Raw genomic sequence first — 22,821 nt, 5'->3', positions numbered from 1 at the left:
GGAAAAGTTTCTCAAATATTCTTCCTTCTTCCTTCAGGAGGAAATAGTCACTCACAGCAGTTTTCTGTTTTATTTTGAAACTTTACAATCAAACCCCATTTTTCTCCAAGAGTTGAACTTGATTATGCCATAATAGTTTTTTTAGTAAAATTTACAGTTTTTTTTCAATTCACATGCCAATAAAACAGTTATTGTCAGTACATTTGAAGTGCTATGCTTAAATTATGGAATGGAGTATAATATAAAACATTATATTCCCTCATATATATACAGAATGTTATATTGTGTTTGGATGCAATGTTACTGCAACAATGGTGACCCAAATTACTTTCACAGTCATTATGAGATACTGTATATACTGTGTGCTGTCAGAAGCCAAGAAGCATAAATATAATTCTGTTGTGTAAACAACTAGAAGTTTCCAATCTTGTTACTGTATAATAATTTTGATGTTGTTTTGGGCAGGGAAATAAAATTAGATTTACTGAGGCTTAGGTTAGAATAATAGATAAGCAACTATGGTAAAAAAAGAATAAAATTGTCCATGAGGAACAATAATAGAGCACTGTTAAAGACCATATTAATGAAACAGCCTTATTCTTTGTAAATTGTTATGTTCCAACTTATTCTTTTTGTGCCACCTGAAGTTTTCTTAAGAAACTATTTTTTTTTCTTATAAGCAAGAAGCTTTTATTCAGGATATGGCTATCCTGTTATAAAACATCGTAGCCCTATTGGCTGGTACTCCATCCCTAGCAAACATGCTTTGTCCTTCAACCCTTTTTCAAGACTAAAAATTGCTGAACATCAGGCAGCAATATTGCTGTGGATGGTTAAGTGGTATCCAGAACTCAAATATGTTTCTAAATTTTATATCTGTCCCTTTTTCTAAAATACATGCTTTATGAGCTTTATAGCTTACACAAGATTCAGCTACTTAACATGGCATTGCAAGTTTTTTAATGTCTGAGTTACAGGCTATATCTGTAGGAAAAGTGATAATGTGAAAAGTGTTATAACAGGTGTGAATAACATGGTGCAACCTTTATAATATTTACAGTTGTCTTTAAGATTTTCTTTTTTTCCTGGTAAGTCTTGAAAAATAGAAATTTAAACAGAATCTCAAAAAAGTCAGAAATGTCAAATATTTTCATTCAAGATATAACTGATTGTGAATATTAGGTTGTTGCATAGCTATTCTGGGCTTTCAATGTGATTTTATGGTAGAATATTGTAGACTTACTAAATTGAATAGGGACTTTAATGAAAAAACTGCTGAACTAAACTCCATCCCTCTTTGCTTCCAGCAATTACTTGTCGCAGACAAGACGGAGGACAGGCTGACATCAGTGAGTGCCTTAAATACTCTGGCCCGCTACCACCTTTAACACAGATGTGCCAGATTCCCTGCCAAGATGACTGTCAGCTTACGAACTGGTCGAAGTTTTCTTCCTGTAATGGGGACTGTGGAGGAGTCAGGACAAGAAAACGCACTCTTGTTGGTAAGAGTAACCAGAAAAATAATGCTTCTTTTACTAATTATAGCTACTGTTTTGATTAAAACCTGCGTTGTTTTGAGGTTCCCTTATAACAAGCGAGCAAAGTTTCTCATTATGGCAGAAAGCAGACCCAATGTTACTGTCATGCTCTGTATACTGTTGGCGGAACAAAAAAATAACCCCTCAGGAGAACAAACTCCTGCCATATGTCTCGGACTTGACCATGGAGAAGATGGGAGAACATAGGAGGCCAGCGTTCCTTCTAAATGGAGCGCACATAGGAAACTGCAAAGCAGACCATCTCTTTTCTTGACAGGCAATTCAGCATTCTCTGTAGTTCCAGGGAGGTGAAAAATGTAAAGCAGCGTAATTAACCAACAATCTGATCCAGTCCAAGGAAATAAAATAAAGTTCTTTACCTGCATTTTTGTTGAGCCCTGTGTTATCTTTTCACCAAAAGGGGCACAATTGTTTGCTATTTACTAGGTTTTCATGCCATGTTTATTCCAAACCCTGATTCTGCAGCCTACTTCTGTGCACAAAAAGGTCAGGAAGGTTGCTGGTTTATGGTTTATCATTTGTACAGAATTATGTCCTTGAGATTATCTATTTGTGCTAAGTGTTTAACAAATATAAGACAGACCTTTGAGGTTACACTCTCAAGGAATTTCCCTGAGTTACAGCTTAACATATGAAAATATTTTTTCAAAAGCTTTTTTTTTTGCTTAAACTTTATTTTACTGATTGTTTTCAGGCAAATGTTGGACAATTCAGTGAACGCTGAAAAGCATGTAACTCTCAAACACTAACCAATGGGCTTAATGGTGTAAAAAGCCAAAGACCTTGGTGTCTTCAACATGGTGGAGGTAGTGTGAGGCACTCAGAGTAGGGGTAGGAAAGTCCTGGGGTAGGAAATCTCTTCACATCATTCTCAAATCACTTTCAGTCCCAAATAAGGTTAAACAAGTTTAATTCTACTAAGACAAGAAACTAGATTTGGAAAACTGATAATGAAAACCAGAGTGTCTGCAGACCCTATTAATTATTTGCATTTTATTTATTTATGTGCATTTTCTCAGCTAAGAGTTTAGGGAGCAGGGCTACAATTTGTTTTGATTCCTCAGCAATCATGATTCCATACACAAGCAGTATCTTGCAGCATTGTCTAACCAGACTGAATTCTCACCAGATTGAATTGGTCTGTTTTCTTTGGGTTTTTTTGGTTTGGTTTGGTTTGGTTTTTTTGCACTGAACTGTAACTGAGAAAAAAAATCTTGTTGAAATTCCCCTGGAGCTTCTAATAGAAAACCTTTTAATAGAAAATCTAGTGAAAGTGGACTTTTTTTTTTTTTTTTAATTGGTGACAGACCAATCAGCAATCATCTCTCATTAACAGGGTCAAGGGTTAACCCAGTTGCATTCCTCTTCCTAACTCTGGTCTTGGCGACACCAGGACTTGCCTCCTGGATGGTGCTTTGGTGCATTAGGATTACTACGGCAGCTGAGTGCTTTTCAGCCTCTTGCTATAGATCATCGTTTTCAGCCTTAAACTTTGGTTTACCTCTTTTGAACTTCTTAGCTGCAGTCTTGAATGTCAGATTTATGATTAAGCCAGTCCTTTCCCTGGCTGAATGTTTGCTCTCCAAGTTCTTTATTTTCTCCATTCTTCCACTGCCTTCACCCAGCAGTACAGATCACCACATGAGGCAATACGTTGCTTGATTTTTTGCCTTATTTCTTGATACAACTAAGAATACTCTTACTTTGTGTCTCTTGAAACCTCTTGAGGTTTTAGTTAACAGAATAAAAAGTTTTTCCAATGATGACCAAACACAAACTTTTTTTTGTTCCACATGATGGACACTGTTCCACTTTGAAATACTTTTTTTCTTCAACTTCTTTTTAATCTGTTTTTTTTTTTTTAATTATTTTTCTCTGCATGAAGTGAAGAGAAAAACACATGCTCTGCTTCTAAATTATAACTGAAATCTCAAGAGTGAGACTTGGCCTCTGTCACAGCACTATTTGCCAATTAGTCTGTATTGTCTGTGGTGGAGGAAAGCTAGCTAAGGGGGGTGCCCATTAGCAGCCTCAGAAAGAATGTGATAGGATCCAAACCCTACCCCCGCTCCATCCCCCTGTAAATCAGAAGACCTGTGGACAATGAATAATTCATGTTCTTCAGGAAGGCTCACTGTGGCTGTCTTATAACTCCAGTGAACTTTATGCCAGGTTTGCTTCCACAAGGGGAAAAAAGCCCTGACTAACAATTTTATTATTTTTTTTTAAATACAAAGCAAGAAAGAACAGATTCTCATACCGCACTATTAACACTTTGAGATACTTCCCTGTCCTGAGTTAAGTTACCCCTTCAAACTTGCTAAGACCGTGATATGTGCTGCTGTGTATTCTCTGTGGCAATGTGCTACCCAGGCTAACATGTAAAGCTGACTTGGAGTAGAATTCATAATTATTTATGATGAAAATGAGGAGGGAAAGTGTATTTTTAGCATAAAGTTGAACTGTCGAAAGATAAACTCTTCTGCAGGTACCTTTTTTCTATTCCAGATGAAGACAGTAATAAATACAAGCACTAAGGGTGCTGCAAAGTTGTGTCCAGTGCATTGTTTTGAATAGCAAGGAAGATACTACAGCATATTAATTTACAGTAGTATCTAAGTAGCAAGCATTTTTACAACTACTTTTGCAAAGGATTCTACATAAATATATATAAGCTGCCTAGTGTGGAAAGGAAAACTGAGCAAACTTTACCAAAGAAAAGATTAAAAATAGATTTAATGGGAAGTGGAAGGTGAATGGATGGCGATGCTCCAATTGGGAAAGGAAAACAAGAAGAGATTTGAAAAGAAACAAATTCACAGAAGGAGCTTGTTCTATTAGAGGGGAAGAATGGTCATTATTAACAAATGTACAATAACAGGTGATGAAATTAAAGGATTTTGACATTTTGAAAGAAGGTACTACTGTAGCAAAGATGCATGTTACTTGGTTCTGCAGTTTCCTTCAACTTGAGAAATTTTTATCCAGAGAATTTTTTTTTTATTGGACTGCACACTGCTGATGAATTAGGGGAAAAATGCTATATTTGATTAATTGCTAACTTTTTCAAACTGTACTCCCCAAGAACTTTTATCCAAAGTAAAATATGGCCTTATATCCATAAATATTTGGCTTTATTTTCAAAGATGTTGCCTTCGTGAAAATTGTAGGCATCCATTACTTAAGAAATTCAAGTCATTAACCTAAACGAATAAAGGTTTATGTAACTGGTTTTAGGCATATGTGTTTGGTTGCAAGAATTTGTTACAGAAGTCTAAAAGAAATTTTTGAGATGTCAACTGCTACAAACTTTCTAAAATAATTATTTCCTCTTTCTAGGAAAAAGTAAGAAAAGGGATAAATGCAAAAATTCTCAGTTGTATCCTCTGATTGAGAATCAGTTTTGTCCGTGTGACAAGTACAGTGCTCAGCCTGTGGGAAATTGGTCAGACTGTATTTTACCGGAGGGTAAACTAGAAGTATTGCTGGGAATGAAGGTACAAGGAGACATTAAGGAATGTGGACAAGGTTATCGTTACCAGGCCATGGCATGCTATGACCAAAACAATCGACTTGTGGAAACATCACGATGCAACAGTCACGGTATTTAGAAACCTCTTTTCTTTCATCTGTTTACTTATCTGCTTTATTTCATTTAATGTATTATGTGTACAGGTAGAATTAGAAGATTAATATTCATTGCTTAGGCTGCGTTTTGTCCCAAGATACCGTCAGACCCAGCACAGATTTTTGCTGACTCACAAAATAGTAAACTTAATTTTTACTGATTACTACAGTGCAATATATAGAAGTAAAATAATGGTAAGCAACTATGTATTTTAATAGAGAAAAGTAAAATATTGTTGTTTTTTCTTATGACTATTCCTGTGAATTTGAGAAGAAAGCCATTTAGAAGAGTCAGTTCCTCAAAAAAGAAACAGGGACAACACAGGACTATTTTGGAAAGGCTGAAATTATTTCCACAGATTCTTTAGATAGCTTTAATCTCCTTAAATAGCCTTATCTCTACTATTTGCTTTACAGCACCTTAACAGGCATGCATTGACCTGAGTTCAACAGCACGCAACACTTTCTCTGTGTAATTCTGTCATGTGTAAAACTAGGATGTTTAAAGACTTTATATTCTTTGTATTCCCATTGCTCCTGGAGGGAACAGTGTTCCTTCCAAAAGTGGATGCAGCTATAGTCTTAGGATCAAAACTGGCACTTTCTGATTTTTAGTGAGCCAGAAATGTGTTAATTTACATCACTGGAGTTTTTGTGTTCATTTGTTTTCTTGCTTGCAGTGCAAAATTGTAACTGAGCTATTGGTATGAAAAGCTGGATGTTAGTGTTGGTGCCATTAAAAGGTCAATGCAAGTTTAATTTGCCTGTGTATTCCACTTTATAATGTTAAATTAAGATAAGAGAAACTTCATTTATTTACTTGGATAAAGTTAAAATAGCTAATCAAAGAAACTAAATTACTTAAGGATATTTTAATTAGCACTATTAATTCCTATTTAGAGCTATGATAAATTAGAAACTGAATGTTTCAAGCCAAGTTGTACCATATCTTTGTGACTCAACAAAAAAGTGATCATTCGGGTTAATACTTCAAGGCAAAGCTGGAAGACAATTTTATGAAGAATTTTCTCCCATGTTTGTTTTTATTCAAAATCATCTTTTGCTGTAGTTAACTCATACCGAAAGACGAGTTTGCATAAATACATCTGAATGACAAAATGTAAATCCTAAACTTGCATGGCACAGGTGATCTCTATTTCTACTCTGAGAATGTTCTTTAATTCTGTTCTCAGCTGTTTGTTCTGGGTTGAGGTCCGCAAAGGTTTAGTTTTGTTCTTTTATGTAGTCTAGAGAGGACATGCTACACTTGCCATCCTTGTAGTACCAAAGATGTAGCTACCTCTAATGACCAGCAGTTATGTAAGCACAGATCTGCCTGGGCTGGGTAGTTGTCCTTTGGGAATTAGAAAGCTGATAGGGAATGCTGATAAAAGAGTCGTGGAGCAGTCTGAATTGTTCAGAAGTCACCATTGTAAAATATGGAACAGAAACTTCTTCCTATTTCTCTGTTGATTTTTTCTTTTTTTAAAACTTTTAACTGTACATAACACGGTGTTAGAAATTAGTATTCTGTCAACATTAAGTCCAGAGTGACCTTTGAAAAGTGGAAAATTATAAAAGAACTTAAGTCCATGGTAAACTAGAGGAACTGATGGCCTACTGCCTGTTAGTTTTCGTTGACTTGAAGAATGGGAACTGTCAGGTTTTGTGTCAACAGCCAGAGGAAGACACATGAGGGAAGCAGCTGTCTGTCCAAGAGCAAACTGTAGGTGTTGGCAGTGGTAGGTGATGTTCTGCTTGAAGTAGCTTGCAAAAAGAGGTGGGAACTATTTCTTTGTGTAGAACGAGCATGGGCGTAGCTGCTTTCAATCCCTGGCAGTGCACTTGGAAGTGCAATTCCATTGCAAGAATCAGGGAGATATAAAAGAGGAATAAAAAATGGTGAAAAAGGATGTTCTCAACCATCTTTATTTACCCTGTTATAAATCTTCATGATAACAATTTCTAATCTAATGGATTTCATCAGTGAATGTCACCTACACTCACAGTGACCACAATGAACAATAATCCAGCAGAAAAGTTACTAACAGTATAGTGTTATTATACCTAGCTAGGGCTACTGTTTACATGCAATTAGCACAAGTAGGCTCCAGAGACAGCCTTCCCAAAACACAATGTAATTTGCTTTGGTTTGGTTTTTCTTTCTGCAGTTCCATCCTATTTCTGTCATGGGAGATTGGAAGTCTCTTTTAGCTCTCTTTGTAAGCTGCAAATGTTTGTGAGTCATTATGATGTCTATAGTAGGTTGGGAAGCCTGAACCCTTTGGGTTTTGGCGTTGTTTTGTTTTGAATTCTTTCTCTCGAGATCAGTTTATTAAGGTGCCTGGGTCTTTGATAGTGAGCCACAAGGCATCTCTGTGTGTTTTCTCATCAGTTCCATTTGAGGGAGACAGTACCTTTATCTTGGTCTGTGGTGTAGTGCACGGGCAGATGAAGCTTGGAATTCCTGTTAAACTAATCCTGCGTTCCCAGCACTTCCTAAAATTGTTTGATGGGAATTTCAGGTGTACAGGGAATGAGGTATCTAACCTGACTTTGGTGGTAAGCAACTAAACCGATGTTAAGGAATCTGTGACTAAAATTACGGTTTCCTTTCCAGTACATCTTCTAGAACAAAAATCTGGTATTGATGGGTGTACATATACATAGTACAGATTATTTCTAAGTCTTACCTAATTTATCATCAGCCCTCAGCATTTTTCCAGGTTTAGTGTAAATTTGCAGATACAAGGGGCTAGAACAAGTGATACAGATGTTTCAGTCTAATTTCAGTATGTTTTCTGCCTTTTCTGAATATCCGCTTTGTATTCATGGATTACGTTCTGATGATTTGTTTTATTTTTACCAATATGTATAAACTGCTTTTTTGCCAGTTAAGTCTTATTTTATATCTTGCCAGTATTTATGATGTTTTTCTTGTTATTTTCATGCCCTTGGTGTATGACAGTTCTTCAGTTTGGCATCATCTCTAGATTTCAGTGTGCTGCTTGGGGTTTTTTTTTCTTTAAGAACAAACATAAAGCTATATTATACCAAATCAACAAGGGACTTCTGTGGTATCACAATGGTTACCCCACCTGCTAGCAAATAAAAGTGCCTTGTAGCTTCCCATCAATCTGCTTTTAGTTTTTCAAGCAAAACTTGACAGGGCTCATAATTCAAGCCTGCTTGGGTTATTTTTGTAAATTCTAACGGAGTTGCTTATTTCCCTACGGAAATGATAACACTGAATTTTTCACTAATTTTGTAACTGATCCAAAGAAGAAGAGTCAGGTTTGTCTGCTATGTTATCTGCTTTGTTCAGAAATCTGTTTTACTGTTAGTTCCTGTGAGTCTGTTATTTCTTTTCCAAGTAGTATAGTATGTAATCGCAGTTTTTATGGGATATGATTTGGCAAATTAGCTTGGGCTAGGACAAAAATCAAGACCATTATTTAAGGCAAGATATTTCCTGTGCTGTGTCCAACTGTTACTTGAACTTTTGTTATCTCCTGACACTATGAACTCATGAGGTGTGAAATGGGGATAATTGTACTTCTTCACCTGTGACAACATCCTCTAAATCTGACAAGAGGAACAAACTACACCCACACTGATGTTATTAATATATCATGGGATACGTTGTGTGACATACTAAAATGCCACAAGAAACTCAGATTGCGAGACTGTCAAAAGTTTTATGTAAATACTGCCCTGTAAATCTATGAGGCCATGAACAAGTCAGCGTTGCAAGTCATGCTGGTTTTGAATGGGAGGAATCAGAAGACAGATCTGCTCTGCAGTGCCAAAAAATTCATAAACTCTTTGTTTTGCAAACTGTTGTGTGCTTATAATCACAATCAGTTGACTTACTTAGGAAAGAAGAAGTAAACAGGAGCAGAAGAATAAATACTTCAGAGCTCTTTTTACTGCTTGACACATCTATTTTCAAAAGATTTGAGAAGAGTTAATTAAACAGTTTTGCAGACGTGAAGGAGCTAAAGGGAGGGTGTGACACCAGGAAAGCCCTAAATTAGTGGACACACCAGAGGATACTTGAAACAATCTTTGACATTTTGGGTGCAACTATAAAGTCCCAAGTACAAAGAAATTTCTGAGAAAGATAGGAGTGACTGTAACAAAAAAGGAAAGGCAAAATATGGTTAAATAAATCTGTTGTTACTGCTAGGTGATAACACCAGAGAAGCAGGGTCCTTCGAAGAGGGTATTTAGCTTTCTGTAGGTTAACAGGTGCTTCAAAAGAAATCCCAAACTAACAGCTGAAAATAGACCTAAGTTTCAGCTGCAGTGGAACAAAATGGGGAGTTTTTTATCTTCTTTTTTATCTGTGTTTTTTTCACTATTATATATGCCTAATATTTTGATTTTTCTTTTCAAAATATTTTGTTTCAAATCTGAGCTAAATTCATTGATGAAAGAGTTAGCACCATTCAGCAGCCATTTGAAATATTCTGCTGCTGGTATTTTTCAGCCATTCCATTTCTGTGGAGTGTGGGCAGGAGCTAACAGCTGGCAGTTGTCAGCAGATGTGGTAATGTCAGCTAAAAGTGGTAACCGCGCTGTTTACCTGTTTTCCTTAACGGAAGACACAGATTGCCCTTTTTCTGGTTCCTTCTTTGTTTCAGTACTACAGAGGTAATTTTACTGGAGAAATACAAAATTGTATAGTTCGCTTGATAGTCAAATGTGAGAGGGTTTTTTTCCATTAGAAAAGCAGCAGTTGTTTCTCATAGCTTTATCCCTGTCATCACTAGCATACTGGAGCTCTGTGGATAATGACATGTGTCTGCCAACAATCTGTTTCAGTGTATTTGTGGAAAAAAAATGAGAGTCTCTTTGTGGTCCCTTTAAACTTGGAATTTTCATCCCAAAAAAATCAAAAGCAGGCCACTGTCATACTTATCAACTACACTATATATTCTTCAATATTTAGCTTTCCTCCACAGGAAGGAGGAATTATGAATCATGACCCACATAAGCTAAGTGGTGTTTTTGTTTGCATGCGCGTAGTACACATGCATAGTAGCATGGCAGACAGATGCAGCATTTTTATATAGGTCGTATTACCCTTCTTAATTCATGTCAGTTTACTGTTAAGACCTTAGGCACAGTCAACCAGTCCAGGATAGTTTGTCTGCTGCCTTATTAGTGTGAGATTATTTCCCCCTTTAGCATTAATTAAATGAGATGCATTGATTTGTGCTGACTCTACAAAGCCCTCCATGGCTACAAGGCTTATGCAGGGGATTAGAGAGGAATATCTGCGTATCAGTGAATACTTTTACAACAGCTGCTAGACGTATCAATGTGAATCAAGGAATTTTACATTTAATTGCTTATGTGTGTGATAGTAAAATCTCTTATGTTATAACAGAGTCTACAGGGTCCAAGATGTCAGTTAGAACTTGCCGTATCCACTTGTATTAGGATTTTTTTAAATCTTCTTTTTCACTTTCAATATTCTAACCTGAAGCAATGCAAATTTACCAACAAAAAATAGCAGAGTGTTAACATTTAATTGAGACTTTCTGTTGAGTGTTTATTCTAAAATAAATATATTGCCCATAGGAGATTCTAATCTAGTATGGCAGTAGGCTTAGGTTCTCAACTTGTTACTAGGATACTTTGCTGTTTCATAGCTGGTATCTTTTTTTTTGCCATATTTGTCCTGCTGTGTGTTCTCTAGGAACATGCTACTTATTGTCCTGCACCAGAAATACTAGCTTAGACCTCTGTATTATGGTACCACTGTATCTGCCCTGTCAACAGGACATCATTCATGAAGCAGTCATCCATCAACCCAAAGACCTGTAGTTAGTTCACCAGAGACAGAACTGCTGATGCAGAAGGTAGTTATGCATTAGCAATTGCTCTCAGGTTTTGAGGCTTTGAAGGGCAATTCTGGAAAAAAGAAAAAAGTCTTACGGAGTTCAATCTATCTTTCCGTGGCTAGGCAGAAATGTGAATAATCTCAAGAAATACATATATTCTGTTACAAGCAAACTGCAAATAATTATATTTTTCTTTGTCCTGGAAGATGAGACCCAAGAACTTTATATAGCCTTGAAAAAAAAAAAAAAATCTGTGTTAAAGAACATAAAACATTCTGACATTGAATTTTTTTTTCTGGGAAATGTAGCATGGCATTTTAGTCTTGAAAGCAGGAGCATAATTCTGTCAGTCCTAAGGACAAAAGAGTTCATGTAAACAATTTCTAAGATGTTCTTTATATCTGCACCCTTCAACTCAAGTAGTTGGTCTGTTCTTACATATTGCAGGTGCAGTCTGAAGAAAAATCTTATATCCACCTACTTAACCTGCTTTGTCATTAGACAAAGTGTGAAGTCCATTAAAGTCCTTCATTATAAATTATCCATCACATCCGTTAATAACTTTGTTCTAGGAGTTGAGATTTTATAGCCAATTAGCAATGGTATAGCAAACCTTTCCTTTTTAATAATGAGTTCAGTTCATACTCCTAGTGGTTCAAAGACATTTGTTTAATTGTGGTTCAGTAATAAATCTTTAATGACAGAAGAGCCATGTTCTTGCTCATAGTAGACAACTGCCCATTTCACAGCCTTGTGAAGTTCAGCTGGTAAGAGCTGAAATAATTGAGAAAATACTGCACTGGGAAAAGGAACAGGCCTTATGAGATGGAAGTCTCTTTCCAATACTGTTCTGGACTATGCAGGGTCAATGCTCTGTACCATAGTATCCCACTGTCTCATCCCTCCAACATCTCTCAGGTGTTGTGGGGAGAAGGAAAAGCTGCAGGAAGCCTGCAGTGAAAGACTTTACTCAGGAGGAGAAACAGCAGGCAAAGCACGAACTGCTGATGTCCAGAGAACATATCTTCATGCTTTACCGTGTTCTATTTCAGTGTGCCCTCTGCCCCAAATCTTCACACTCTTTTCCTCAGATCTTCTTCATAGCTGCTTCACTGCTCTTGTTCCTTCCTTCTCTCTGCATCTAGTATATTCCTACCTTGGTAATTTCTTGCTTGTTCTTTAAAACTCAAAGCTCTAGCATGCCATTTGTTGTAATTATATTACACAACCTGTCTGTGTGATATAATTGTGTGATATTCCACCATACAGACACCCACACATGCACACATTAGAGGACTGTTTCTTTAATAAGATTTTACACTGTCTACCATGAGGGCCACCCTTTCAAAGATAATTAAATCAGAGTGTAAACAAGACTGAAAACTGAAAAATGCTCATTCGTGTCCTTTTCATGTCAGAAACTATGTATCTGCATCACCAGTCCCATTTGCATTTAATATTTCTGGTTTCTATGTTTTCTATGTAATTTTTCTATATCACAATATCCCCTTATCACAATATCCCCTCTTTTCACTTGTTAAAGTTTTTACAGCCTGGGCAAAGTTTACAAATACAGACACGTAAAATATAACTAAAACAACAACAACAAAAAAAAAGAGTATAAACTTTTCAAAGTTCTGCTTTTTTTGAAAATATAACTAAAACAACAACAACAAAAAAAAAAAAGAGTATAAACTTTTTCAAAGTTCTGCTTTTTTTTATTTGAGGGGTGATTAATATGAACTTCTGGAGATTATCATCCTTAATCACCCTAAAATATATGTTGATATCATGCACACAGAAAGGCATCTGAGGTGACAACATGCTTCAGAGTAGCATTTTCTGAAACGTACCATTAGATGGGTAATAAATGTAGTGGAACAAGTCATTTGCAATAAGTAATTTATTTTTTTTTTTTAAATTCCATCTACTTTCTTGGCTAAAGAAATAGCTGCAAGCCATTTGAAGTCTGTTTCTGCCTGGATTCCAAAGGAGTCCAGTGGCACAGCTAAATTCTAAATAGTCTGTTGAGTGAAATAGTGAGGTGCCTGAGAGGAAAAGAAGATGCCAAGGATGAATATGCCAAAAACTTTTTAATGTCAGATATAATAGGGTCATTTTCATTCTACACACTAATTACATATAGAATGCAAATCAGAGGCCACAGTCTTTTTATTTCTTCCCTTTGTTCTCTATTTTTATTTGTGGGAACATTCTTCATTACATTTCACTGTCTGGTCAGGAGATACCAGATTAGGCTCTTGAGGGCATTGCATTCTGTTTGTGCTTCACCAAGATATTACTGTTGGCAGGATGTTTATTTCTTTTCTCCTTTTTCTTTGTTTTCTATGCTTATGAAGTACGTCTTTACAATTCTCTTGACTCTGTTCTGAGACATTTATTTTCCTCTTCCCTCTCCTGTCCCTTCTTACCCTTTCCTCTATTCCCACTCAGTCTCTCTTTTGTCTTGTGTCCTCTGTGTTGTTTTGACTTCTGACTCTTTGCCATGAAAAGTAACTTCACTCATTTATTTTCTTTTCCTTCTGTTTGCAGAAGGCTTGGAAGCTGTGAAACTCCTTTCTGGATCCCTTTATTCTGTTAATGTCCTTGACTGACTTTTTATCCAGTGTTCTTAGTGTACCAGAGGTTAGGAGTTTTTTTGTGTTTGTCTTGCATAATAATAAGTGTTTTTCTCTCTGCTCTCCAAAAATGTTCCACATTTCCAGTAGTTCCAAGCCTTCCTACCTTGTAGTGCTTCTTTATATGCCTTCAATGATTGACTCAATTTTTGTTCTCTTCTTCATGTGTCCTTTCCATTCTTCTTGTTCAGCTGGTTAATTTTCACATGTGGAGTTTGGGTCTTGATGCTAGCTTTTCTGAGAAAATAGGAAGGAGGGAGAGGAGAGCATCATAGCCCAGATATCCTAGAGATGGCATAGGAAAGAGGTATACGATGAGCAGAAGGTTTAGTGTCTGGCTTCAATGTAGATATTTCATAGTGTGAAAAAAGGTTGCTGTAGTGGTATGGTTTCATTTGGTATTTTATGGAATCTCTTGAACTACTGCTCAGTGTAATTGAAATGTTACCTGCGACTTGCATATAGTATAATGTATTTAATACCACATTTGTCTGCCAAATTCTAAAAATCTTGTTAAACTTTTTGGCTAATATTCTCATTATCTAAAAAAAAAAAATAAATCTTTTTTGTCTTCATTTTGGATCAGCTGAAGGGAAATGAAGCAAAATGGTTTCTAATTTGTCAGTCGTTTTAGTTTAGTATGTTCCACACAGGCTCCTTTTGGTAGGCTATAAAGTATCCCTATGCTATAGTTATCCACATCCCAAAATATTGTGATAACCTGGGGAAGATCCTTTTCTATGACTGGGTCAGATTGGGAATATCCCTTTGAGATTAATTAAGACAAATTTAAAATAGCTCAGGGGTTTATGGAAGTCCTTAAAATAAAGTCTTCCTGCAGCAGCCTGTACCAGTTATCTACTTAAGGATGTACAATATATTTAAAGCAACTTGAATTAGTGTCTTCCAGACATTAATTACAGAGGCACAAATTTAACAAATGCTAAGTGGCATAATTGTGTCATAGTAGAAAGGTTTTGCCAGAAAAATATTACTTAGAAGTTATATTGAAAGTAACCTCAAGAAAGTTCATAAAGAGCAGTAAACTCTTTACTTAGTTCCATCAGACAATAAATATCACTAAACACTTATTTTATTGCTTGGAGGGAATTGTTTCTTTCAAGTTTTTTGTTGTCCATTTTCAATCAGTAGTTTCTTGATCGTATGAGCATATGGTTTTGTATAGCACCTACGAGGGCTTGTTAAAAGCTCATTTCTGCTGAAGATACAGAGTTTGATATTTATGCAATCAAAGTTCAGTGTAGGATGGGGCTCTGAAATAGGGTGCATCTGATTTCTAAGACTCACTCAGATATGTCAGGTAAAGTGAAACTTAATCAATTTTGCATTTACTACTGGAGGGCAATCTATGGCACCACCTCTGACATGCAGTGATATGATCTTCAAAAATATATTTTGTCTAACAAAATGTATCATTCATACAATATCACTGAGCTGATCAATCAAATGGCAAGAGATATTTAATAAACATGCTTGTAATTCAAGCTAATGACATTCTAGCCATTTTAAAATTCAGTATGTGCTTTGTGTATTTATTTAACACTTCCAAACAGATGAAAGCTATGTAAGTTAAAATCATTACCTGAATTTGAACATAAAATATTCTGAATGTTACTATATGTTTAAAAAAAACAACCCACCCTTCTGTTCTTTATATCTAAAACAAATTAATGGAAGCAACTAGAAATAGAATTTAAATCTTTTAAGTGTTTTGATTCTTTACACAACTTGTGATTGATTTTTATTGGCTCCTTTTAGAAGAAGCAGAATAGCTTTACATAGAAGTATAGGTTAAAAACATAAAGCTGCTAACATCAGCTCTGATGAAAAAGACAGTGATTGCTTTCAAACCAAAAAACATTCAAGATATGTGAGAAACATTTGAAACCATGCCTAGCAAACTGTGCCAATCATTTGAGAATGCTCTTACCCAAGTATGTGTTAAATTTGCAACTGTGTTCATCAAATATTTTAATTCACTTTTAAATGCACCAAGGTTTCTTTAATCTCTGAAGTGAACATTTTCCAACAGTAAATACATTGTAGATCTGACACAGAAAAGGGGAGACCAGAGTTCATATCGGTTTAGGGTATAGCTATAGTAAAAATGAAGTAAAGGCCAGCTTTTTATTTGCGGTTTTATAGCTTCTGCTGTCAATATTGGCATAAATGACACATATTGTAGAGTTATGGCATATGTTGCTTTTGAAAGCAAGACATTTTCACTTATTCAGTGAATTGAGGCCTCATGTTACTCCCTGCAGACCATGTCATACCCCTTTCCAACCTCTCAGGACCGATGACTTATCCAAATCAAACATCTGCTTTTCCATTCAGTGCAATTATTCAGCGTGCTACAGGGGCAGATGGTTGTTAATCGACAGATCATTAATGTGTCAGGCCACTCTCTCTTTCTAGCCTTAGAAAGGTCACAAAGTGTTAAGTTCCCTCGCTCCAGGCTGGTAAGATGCATATCTTTTGATTCAGTTGGATTTTTGATGTATAACTACAGTTGAATTACTTGATACAGTTATGGAGGAGCTTTTAATTAAACCTCTTTTCCTTATAAATAAATATTGGTTTTACAGCGTAAGAATGATGCAACCAAGAGATGGGTTAGTGTCAATAGCGCTGTAGCTGTCAGGAAGTTTGAATGCTGAAATCTGGTGAGTGTGAATCCTAATCAGACAGCAGTGAGGATGCTCAGCTGCTACTCTAATGCAGTCTCCAACTATATGTGTCAATTTTCTGCAGAATTTAATTTAGCCCTAATGATGAAGAAATCTCTCTATTCACACAGTCCTGTCAAGTCAAACTTTGGACAATCTAAATGAAGTAGACGAGGGCTTCAGGGAGAAGTGGCAGAGTGACATGCTGAAGAGATTTCACTTTCTTTTCCATTCACGCAGGTTATATTGAGGAAGCCTGTATTATTCCATGTCCCTCGGACTGCAAGCTCAGTGAGTGGTCCAACTGGTCTCGCTGTAGTAAATCCTGTGGGAGTGGGGTAAAGGTTCGGTCTAAGTGGCTCCGTGAAAAACCCTACAATGGTGGAAGACCCTGTCCAAAGCTAGATCACGTCAATCAGGTAATTTGATTTATATTTACATTATTGATACAGCTTTTCCCATACCTCGGATAATGCTTTTAGCTGTAGTGTTTGTTGATGTAGAAAAACTATACAGCATAAGGGCCAATGCAGGTAGGAGGAGGAGTATGTGTTGGCTTAGATTTCCTCAATCACCATAGGATCTGCCTTCATTACTTCCTCATCTGCAAGAACTTAGCACATTATCTGAACTGCAGATTGGAGAAAACAAAATGTTCTTACATGCAGATTGTGAAGACCACATTTCTGATGATCTTCTCATACAATTGGTAAAATGTCTCATTACAGATGCTCAAACTGGAAAGATTCCTGGTGTCATTCCCTAACCTTCATAGATCAGAAAGCAAATTAAAAGTTCTCAAACACTCACACAGTATCATCCCAGTGTCCTTTAGTGGGTTGTAGTGGGAGCTTGACCTTCTGGGTACACTTGCCCTAGCACTGCAGTTCCAGTCAGGAATGCACTTCTGAAGTCAATCTCCCAGTTGTCCCACTAACCTCACTTGATTTTCCAGTATGGAGCTGTCTGGCTGCACAGCCTGGATCCTCTTTGAGTGAAACCAAGCCAGAAAATTTGATCCAAGAAAACACTGGGAGTGCTTTGACCACTGATGAGCATTTAGTCTTTGGGACCAAGCTTAGCACTAGCCCAAGTCAAACCCCTGAAGCTCATTTGCTCCTGTTTGCTTGGAGAGTTTTAGAAACAAACTTTCCTCGTAAATTAACTTATGCTCTTCAGAGTTGATTTATATTCATATTATTGTTGAATTTAATTAGTCTGCAGAGGCATGTTAAACAGCCACGTGGTCTTCTCTGTAAATATTCAAAGACTGAACAAAAATGTGCTGTCAATTTACATCTGAATAAAAATTCATGTACTTAATATTATCCTATTGACATTTCACTAGCACAGAGTGAAATGGCTTGTTGATCTAATTTTCTACTTTAGGGAATGTAATTAGTTCTAATTTAGAAAATAATAAGTGTTAAACTGCAGCTAATAAACTAAGTTTGTGATCTACTTTAACAAAATACGAACTAGAATGAGGGTTGCTGGATTTGGGTCAGCATGTAAATATGCTTTAAATTAGGAGCAATGTGTTTCAATAGGAGCAAATTATAGTCTATACAGAAGTCTTTTTCCTTCTTTAATATTCATGTAGTACATAATAGGCTCGTATTTTTCTGCATCAAAGGTGATTTTGCTAGAGGTCTACTTGTATGCAACACTATTGCCCTCTACTGGTACTTCGACTCGATTTGTTGCAATGATACTTGCTAAATAATAATAGATGATTCAAAATGTAATTAGTGTAAAAATAAAATTGAAATATAATACTTCCATGAGAAGGGAGTTCTACAGATAAGATTGGAATGTCAAAGAATATAAAGCCTGTATCTTTCAGTTTTGAAAACTTTCACTGTCAATTAAGAAACATGCAGGGAATACACCTGCATTCTAATTTTGAGTTAATTATTTAATCTAAATGTGATCCACCATTCATTCAGCTAGAAAACTACCGACTCACAGAATATTTATTTCAATTAACTGTAATTTGTTTTATTTATGCATCACTTATTACTTATATATGTAACATGCCTTTTTGCAAACATACAAAGCATAATGATTAGATTGGGTGTTTGGTGCCCACAAGTATGTGGAAAATGGTATACAGAGGGGCTATGCTGTAAGTTGGGATCTAGGAATTATGAACTCTGAGGAAAGACTGAAATTTGTCGTCTAGCCCATGGAAGAGAAGATGGGAGGGAAGATGCTGGCAGTCTGCTAGCATGTACATAAAAGGCTGTTGCAAAGAAGGAGGAAATAATCCATTTTCCATGGCCATCGTGGATAGGATAAAAAGCAGTAGGCTTAGACTGCTGCAAGCAGATTTGGGTTAAGCCTTGGGAAAACTCTAATGGTAGGAGTAGTGAAACACTGAAATAAAGTGCTTAAGACATCTGTCAGGTTTTAGGAGCAAGTAGCTCAATGTGTCTCAGGGCTGACAGGTATGACTGTATTTTGGAGGGGGACTGAACACAGTGTATGCTAGATGTCTCACTGAGCATCTTTTCACCTGGGCCATGCATGCCTGGATGACTCTCAAACCACACACCAACTGAGTACAGCTTGCTCAGTACCCACTTCACTAGGCTAGAAGTCATCATATTTACAATAATAATAACAGAGCCAGGATTATTATGGAATCATGCTAATGGCATTCAGAGGATTTCAAATGAAGAGGCTAATCTGAGACTGCTAGAGGAAATAGGGACATCCCTCTCTTCATTGGCTCCAGGTATTATTTGCCCCCTTATCCAGCAGGTGGGTATGTAATACTTACACCACCCAACTGCCATGGCCTGCAGTCATAGCTACAAAATGCCAGTAGGGTCAGGAGAACACCACTTTTACTACCCAAGCAGTGTTGCTGAAATCAAGCACTTGTTTAAGACAATGTCTTAGATTGTCTGGAAATACTAGATCGGCTGACTTGATACCCAGAATGATATGTGAAGTTAGCTGGTATAAGATAATTTTGAGGCAATGGGCTTTCAGTAATCTAAGCACAATATACCCAATGAAGGACTTAGGAACTTTGGAAGGATGAGAACTGCCAGTTTCTTTTATTCCCCTGAATCTATTGCATTATGCTGTCAGAAAAAATTCAATTAATAGAGAAGTCCAGTATCCTCTCCAAAACCACTGAGGATTTTCTCATGTCTTAGGGAAACTGGATTCCCTACTGTGTGAAGAGTTGATGCTTGTTATGGGCAAAAAGGGAAAACAATTTTATTGTGTTAGGGACTGAGAAAGAGACCAACTAAGATAAAGTCTCCTCCCACTAGTTGTGATTTATAAATTTGTAATGTTCTTCCAAGGCCAAACTTCTTGTAAAAATGCCTCATGACAGCAAGGGAGATCCAAGAGGAAAAACTGGATGCCTTTTGCTTGGCAGAAGTCATAGCATATTGTTCGTAATAAAAGCTAAATGAATGCCATTTAAATACTTATGCTTCACTTTAATAATTCTTTCTTTTTATGTTTGTTTTTTCTTTTGGGTGCATGAAAATTCTTTCTTCAGGCTCAGGTAAGAGTTTCTAAAACAGAGAGATAACGTTAATGTGCGCTTCCTGATTGTGCTCCAATGTTTGCATTGTCTGTCCTTTCTTTGTAATGTATGTTTGAGAAAATATATGGAACACTGTATAAATTAATATATGAGAATCTACTTCAAATCTGTATTCAGATCTAAACATAATACTAATGATGGTACATGAACATATTAGAATGATTTGAAGTATTCACAATGAAAAATGAAGTGGAAATTTACCTTGAGCTCACCTCTCTTTAGAAATACAAAACCCCCACAACTGATAACAGTGGGATGGAATAGCTGAGGAGAGATGTGGAGGAGAGAAGTAAAGTTTTAGCAGAGTTTTAGCATCATTTTTCTAAAAGGTGTACTCATGAGCTAGCTTAGTTACAGGTTTTGTGTTAGTTGTGTTGATGTTATTGGTGGAAATGGCATAGCATGGGCTTAGTGGCAGAGAAAACCAGGGAATCGGTCATTAGATGTCTTAGCTTCTGACTTTTTATTATTTCTATAATTTTCTTCTGAGTATTTTATCTGTACTGTTACTACAGCCTCTAAATCGGCAAGTTTACATTTGTTATTCTTACCAAAAAGAGCATGAACCTTTTTTTTTGCATGAACACTGTTGCATGTTTATCTTACTTGTGTGCAACACAACTGACTCTCGATGTGGATTCCAGGTATATGAGGTAGTCCCCTGCCACAGTGACTGCAGCCAGTACGTATGGGTTACTGAGCCCTGGAGCGTCTGCAAGGTGACCAATGTGGACTTAAAAGAGAACTGTGGAGAAGGTGTTCAAACGAGGAAAGTCAGGTAAAACAGTATTGCTCCTCCTTCACTTTAGAGAACCTTCACTTTCAGTGATGGCTGTATTTGATTTGATGTGGTTCTGTGTAATGTATAGTGTTAAGTCCAGCCATAGTATACTGGACCAGAACCCTGGCTGATGTAAATCTTCCGTGAGTGCAATATGGGTCTGTTTACTGTTTATGGATATAGACCTTTATTCTTAGTTTATAAACTAATGTATATTGTACTTATACTACAAGAAACACTGCAATGTATGATTTTAGTGCTTTTCTGAAAGGTGAAATGGTCCTCTTTCTACATGAAACTGTGATTTAAAAAACCCTTTTAAGTACATATGCACTTGAGAATAATGGTTACACTTATTACAGGAAAAAGTGGCAAAAGTGAATGAAGTGAAATAGAAAAATCCAGAAATCGTCTGTTGCTTATTGAACTTGATCTAGGCATCTTGTATGCTTGCTCATCGACCTAGAGCTCTAATCAAAGGTTAATAAAAATTAGTCTCACATGGTGTGGTACAACAGCAATTAAAGCATTACATGGAGTTTGGGTTGATTGGGGTTTCTTTTGGTTTTTTTATTGGCTAACAGCAAAACGACACACAATTTGAGATTATAAATCTGAATAATAAAGCATAATGTGAATTCAGTTTGAGGGTCCCAAATGAGGGCTGTATACAGTGAACTGTTAAATGTTCTCTTTTCCCTGCCACAAGTGCTTAGAAACTGGCACACCCACGTGATTTTGTTCACAGTAGAACTGTTTCCTCAGTGTAACCATTTACTTCAAGAAAGTCAAAGTCTTAATCTTTGCTTGACCAAAATTAGAAAGACTATGCGTAACTGTTCTCACACAGTAGCATCTAAACAAATTCACATAAGAATACTCTTAAAAAACCCTCCAATATGAAAAATCAAAATTAACCAGTGTTTATGTTGAAAAACAGACTTTAACACTACCATCAAAGATGAAGAAAGTGTTTTTCAGCCCTTTGGGACTAAAACCATCTAACTCTTCATTTATTATCACATAATGCCATTAAAGTACTAATTTCACAAAGCTAATATATGCTCAGGCTGCATCTCTTGTGTTTACCTTAGAACAGGGAGTGTTTCAAAAATTAGTTTAGTCTGATAATGTAAGGTATTTGCAAAAAAGCTAATATGGCCAAATGGAAGAAATTCCAAATATTTAAATATGTGTGAAAGGCTTCCTATTGATATGAGATTTCTCTTGCAAATCTGAGAAGCAGATGCAAGCCTCTTAATTTGAATGATCCTAGTGATGTACTACTTGGTCTTCTGCTGACACGTGGAAGGGATACATTAACAGTAGATGCCACAGCATTGGAAATACTGTGGAATGAAGACTGTCATCTTCAGCTCTACAAAACCAAGCATACTCATTTCTCTTCTTAACTGGGCCTCCAGCTGCTAATTTTCTATAATGGTAATTAAAAAGCATCCATGTAAATTAGGGATTAATAATAAGAATAGAAAATTTAAAATTTCTAGTATTTCTACATTTAAAGTTATCATTTGAAGCATGCATCACAGAATATGTCTGAACTATAGATGATTTGCATTATTCTGGCTTAGAGGTAAGCTGATGTCAAGTGAATCACCTGCCCAGAAACTCTCAGCAAATCACTGATAGGAACTGTCTAAATTGTATGCGTTTCTTTATATGGCTGTCATCTGTAAAAACGAGGATTATTTTTGGCTCTTCAGCTTTTCTTGGATATTCATGGATCAATACTTAGTTCTGTTACTTCAGTTACTTCACGATTGTTATGTTCCGACATAATGTTTAAGTGCTTCAGAATACTGTGCAACACTGTTAGCTGTACAAAATCCATGGCAAATGCAGTTTATGTGCAGTTCTTTCTTCCAGGTGCATGCTAAACACTGTGGATGGTCCCTCTGACACTGTAGAGGACTATTTGTGTGATCCTGAAGAGATGCCACTTGGTGCTAGAAAATGCACGTTACCATGTCCTGAGGACTGTGTTATGTCTGAATGGGGATCGTGGTCTCGATGTTCTTTGGTAAGAAGTATACTGAAGTGTAACATTTATAGTTTTACGACGATACTTTAAAAATGTA

General features: G+C 36.4%; 1 protein-coding gene across 1 annotated transcript in view; it reads left to right on the top strand.

Annotated features, from left to right (window-relative positions):
• Window positions 1-22,821, top strand: part of THSD7A (thrombospondin type 1 domain containing 7A) — a 197,281-nt gene that overhangs the window by 150,949 nt on the left and 23,511 nt on the right. The window contains exons 13-18 of the mRNA XM_035897219.1: window positions 1,308-1,502; window positions 4,899-5,162; window positions 16,608-16,786; window positions 19,894-19,899; window positions 20,586-20,719; window positions 22,610-22,763. Of these exons, the coding sequence (XP_035753112.1) occupies window positions 1,308-1,502; window positions 4,899-5,162; window positions 16,608-16,786; window positions 19,894-19,899; window positions 20,586-20,719; window positions 22,610-22,763 (932 nt within the window). The remainder of the gene's footprint in view (window positions 1-1,307; window positions 1,503-4,898; window positions 5,163-16,607; window positions 16,787-19,893; window positions 19,900-20,585; window positions 20,720-22,609; window positions 22,764-22,821) is intronic.

The sequence above is a fragment of the Egretta garzetta genome, unplaced genomic scaffold (assembly GCF_000687185.1).
Source record: "Egretta garzetta isolate BGI_Z169 unplaced genomic scaffold, ASM68718v1 scaffold30, whole genome shotgun sequence".
Classification (NCBI taxonomy): domain Eukaryota; kingdom Metazoa; phylum Chordata; class Aves; order Pelecaniformes; family Ardeidae; genus Egretta; species Egretta garzetta.
This window is presented reverse-complemented; position numbering and strand designations above follow the sequence as displayed.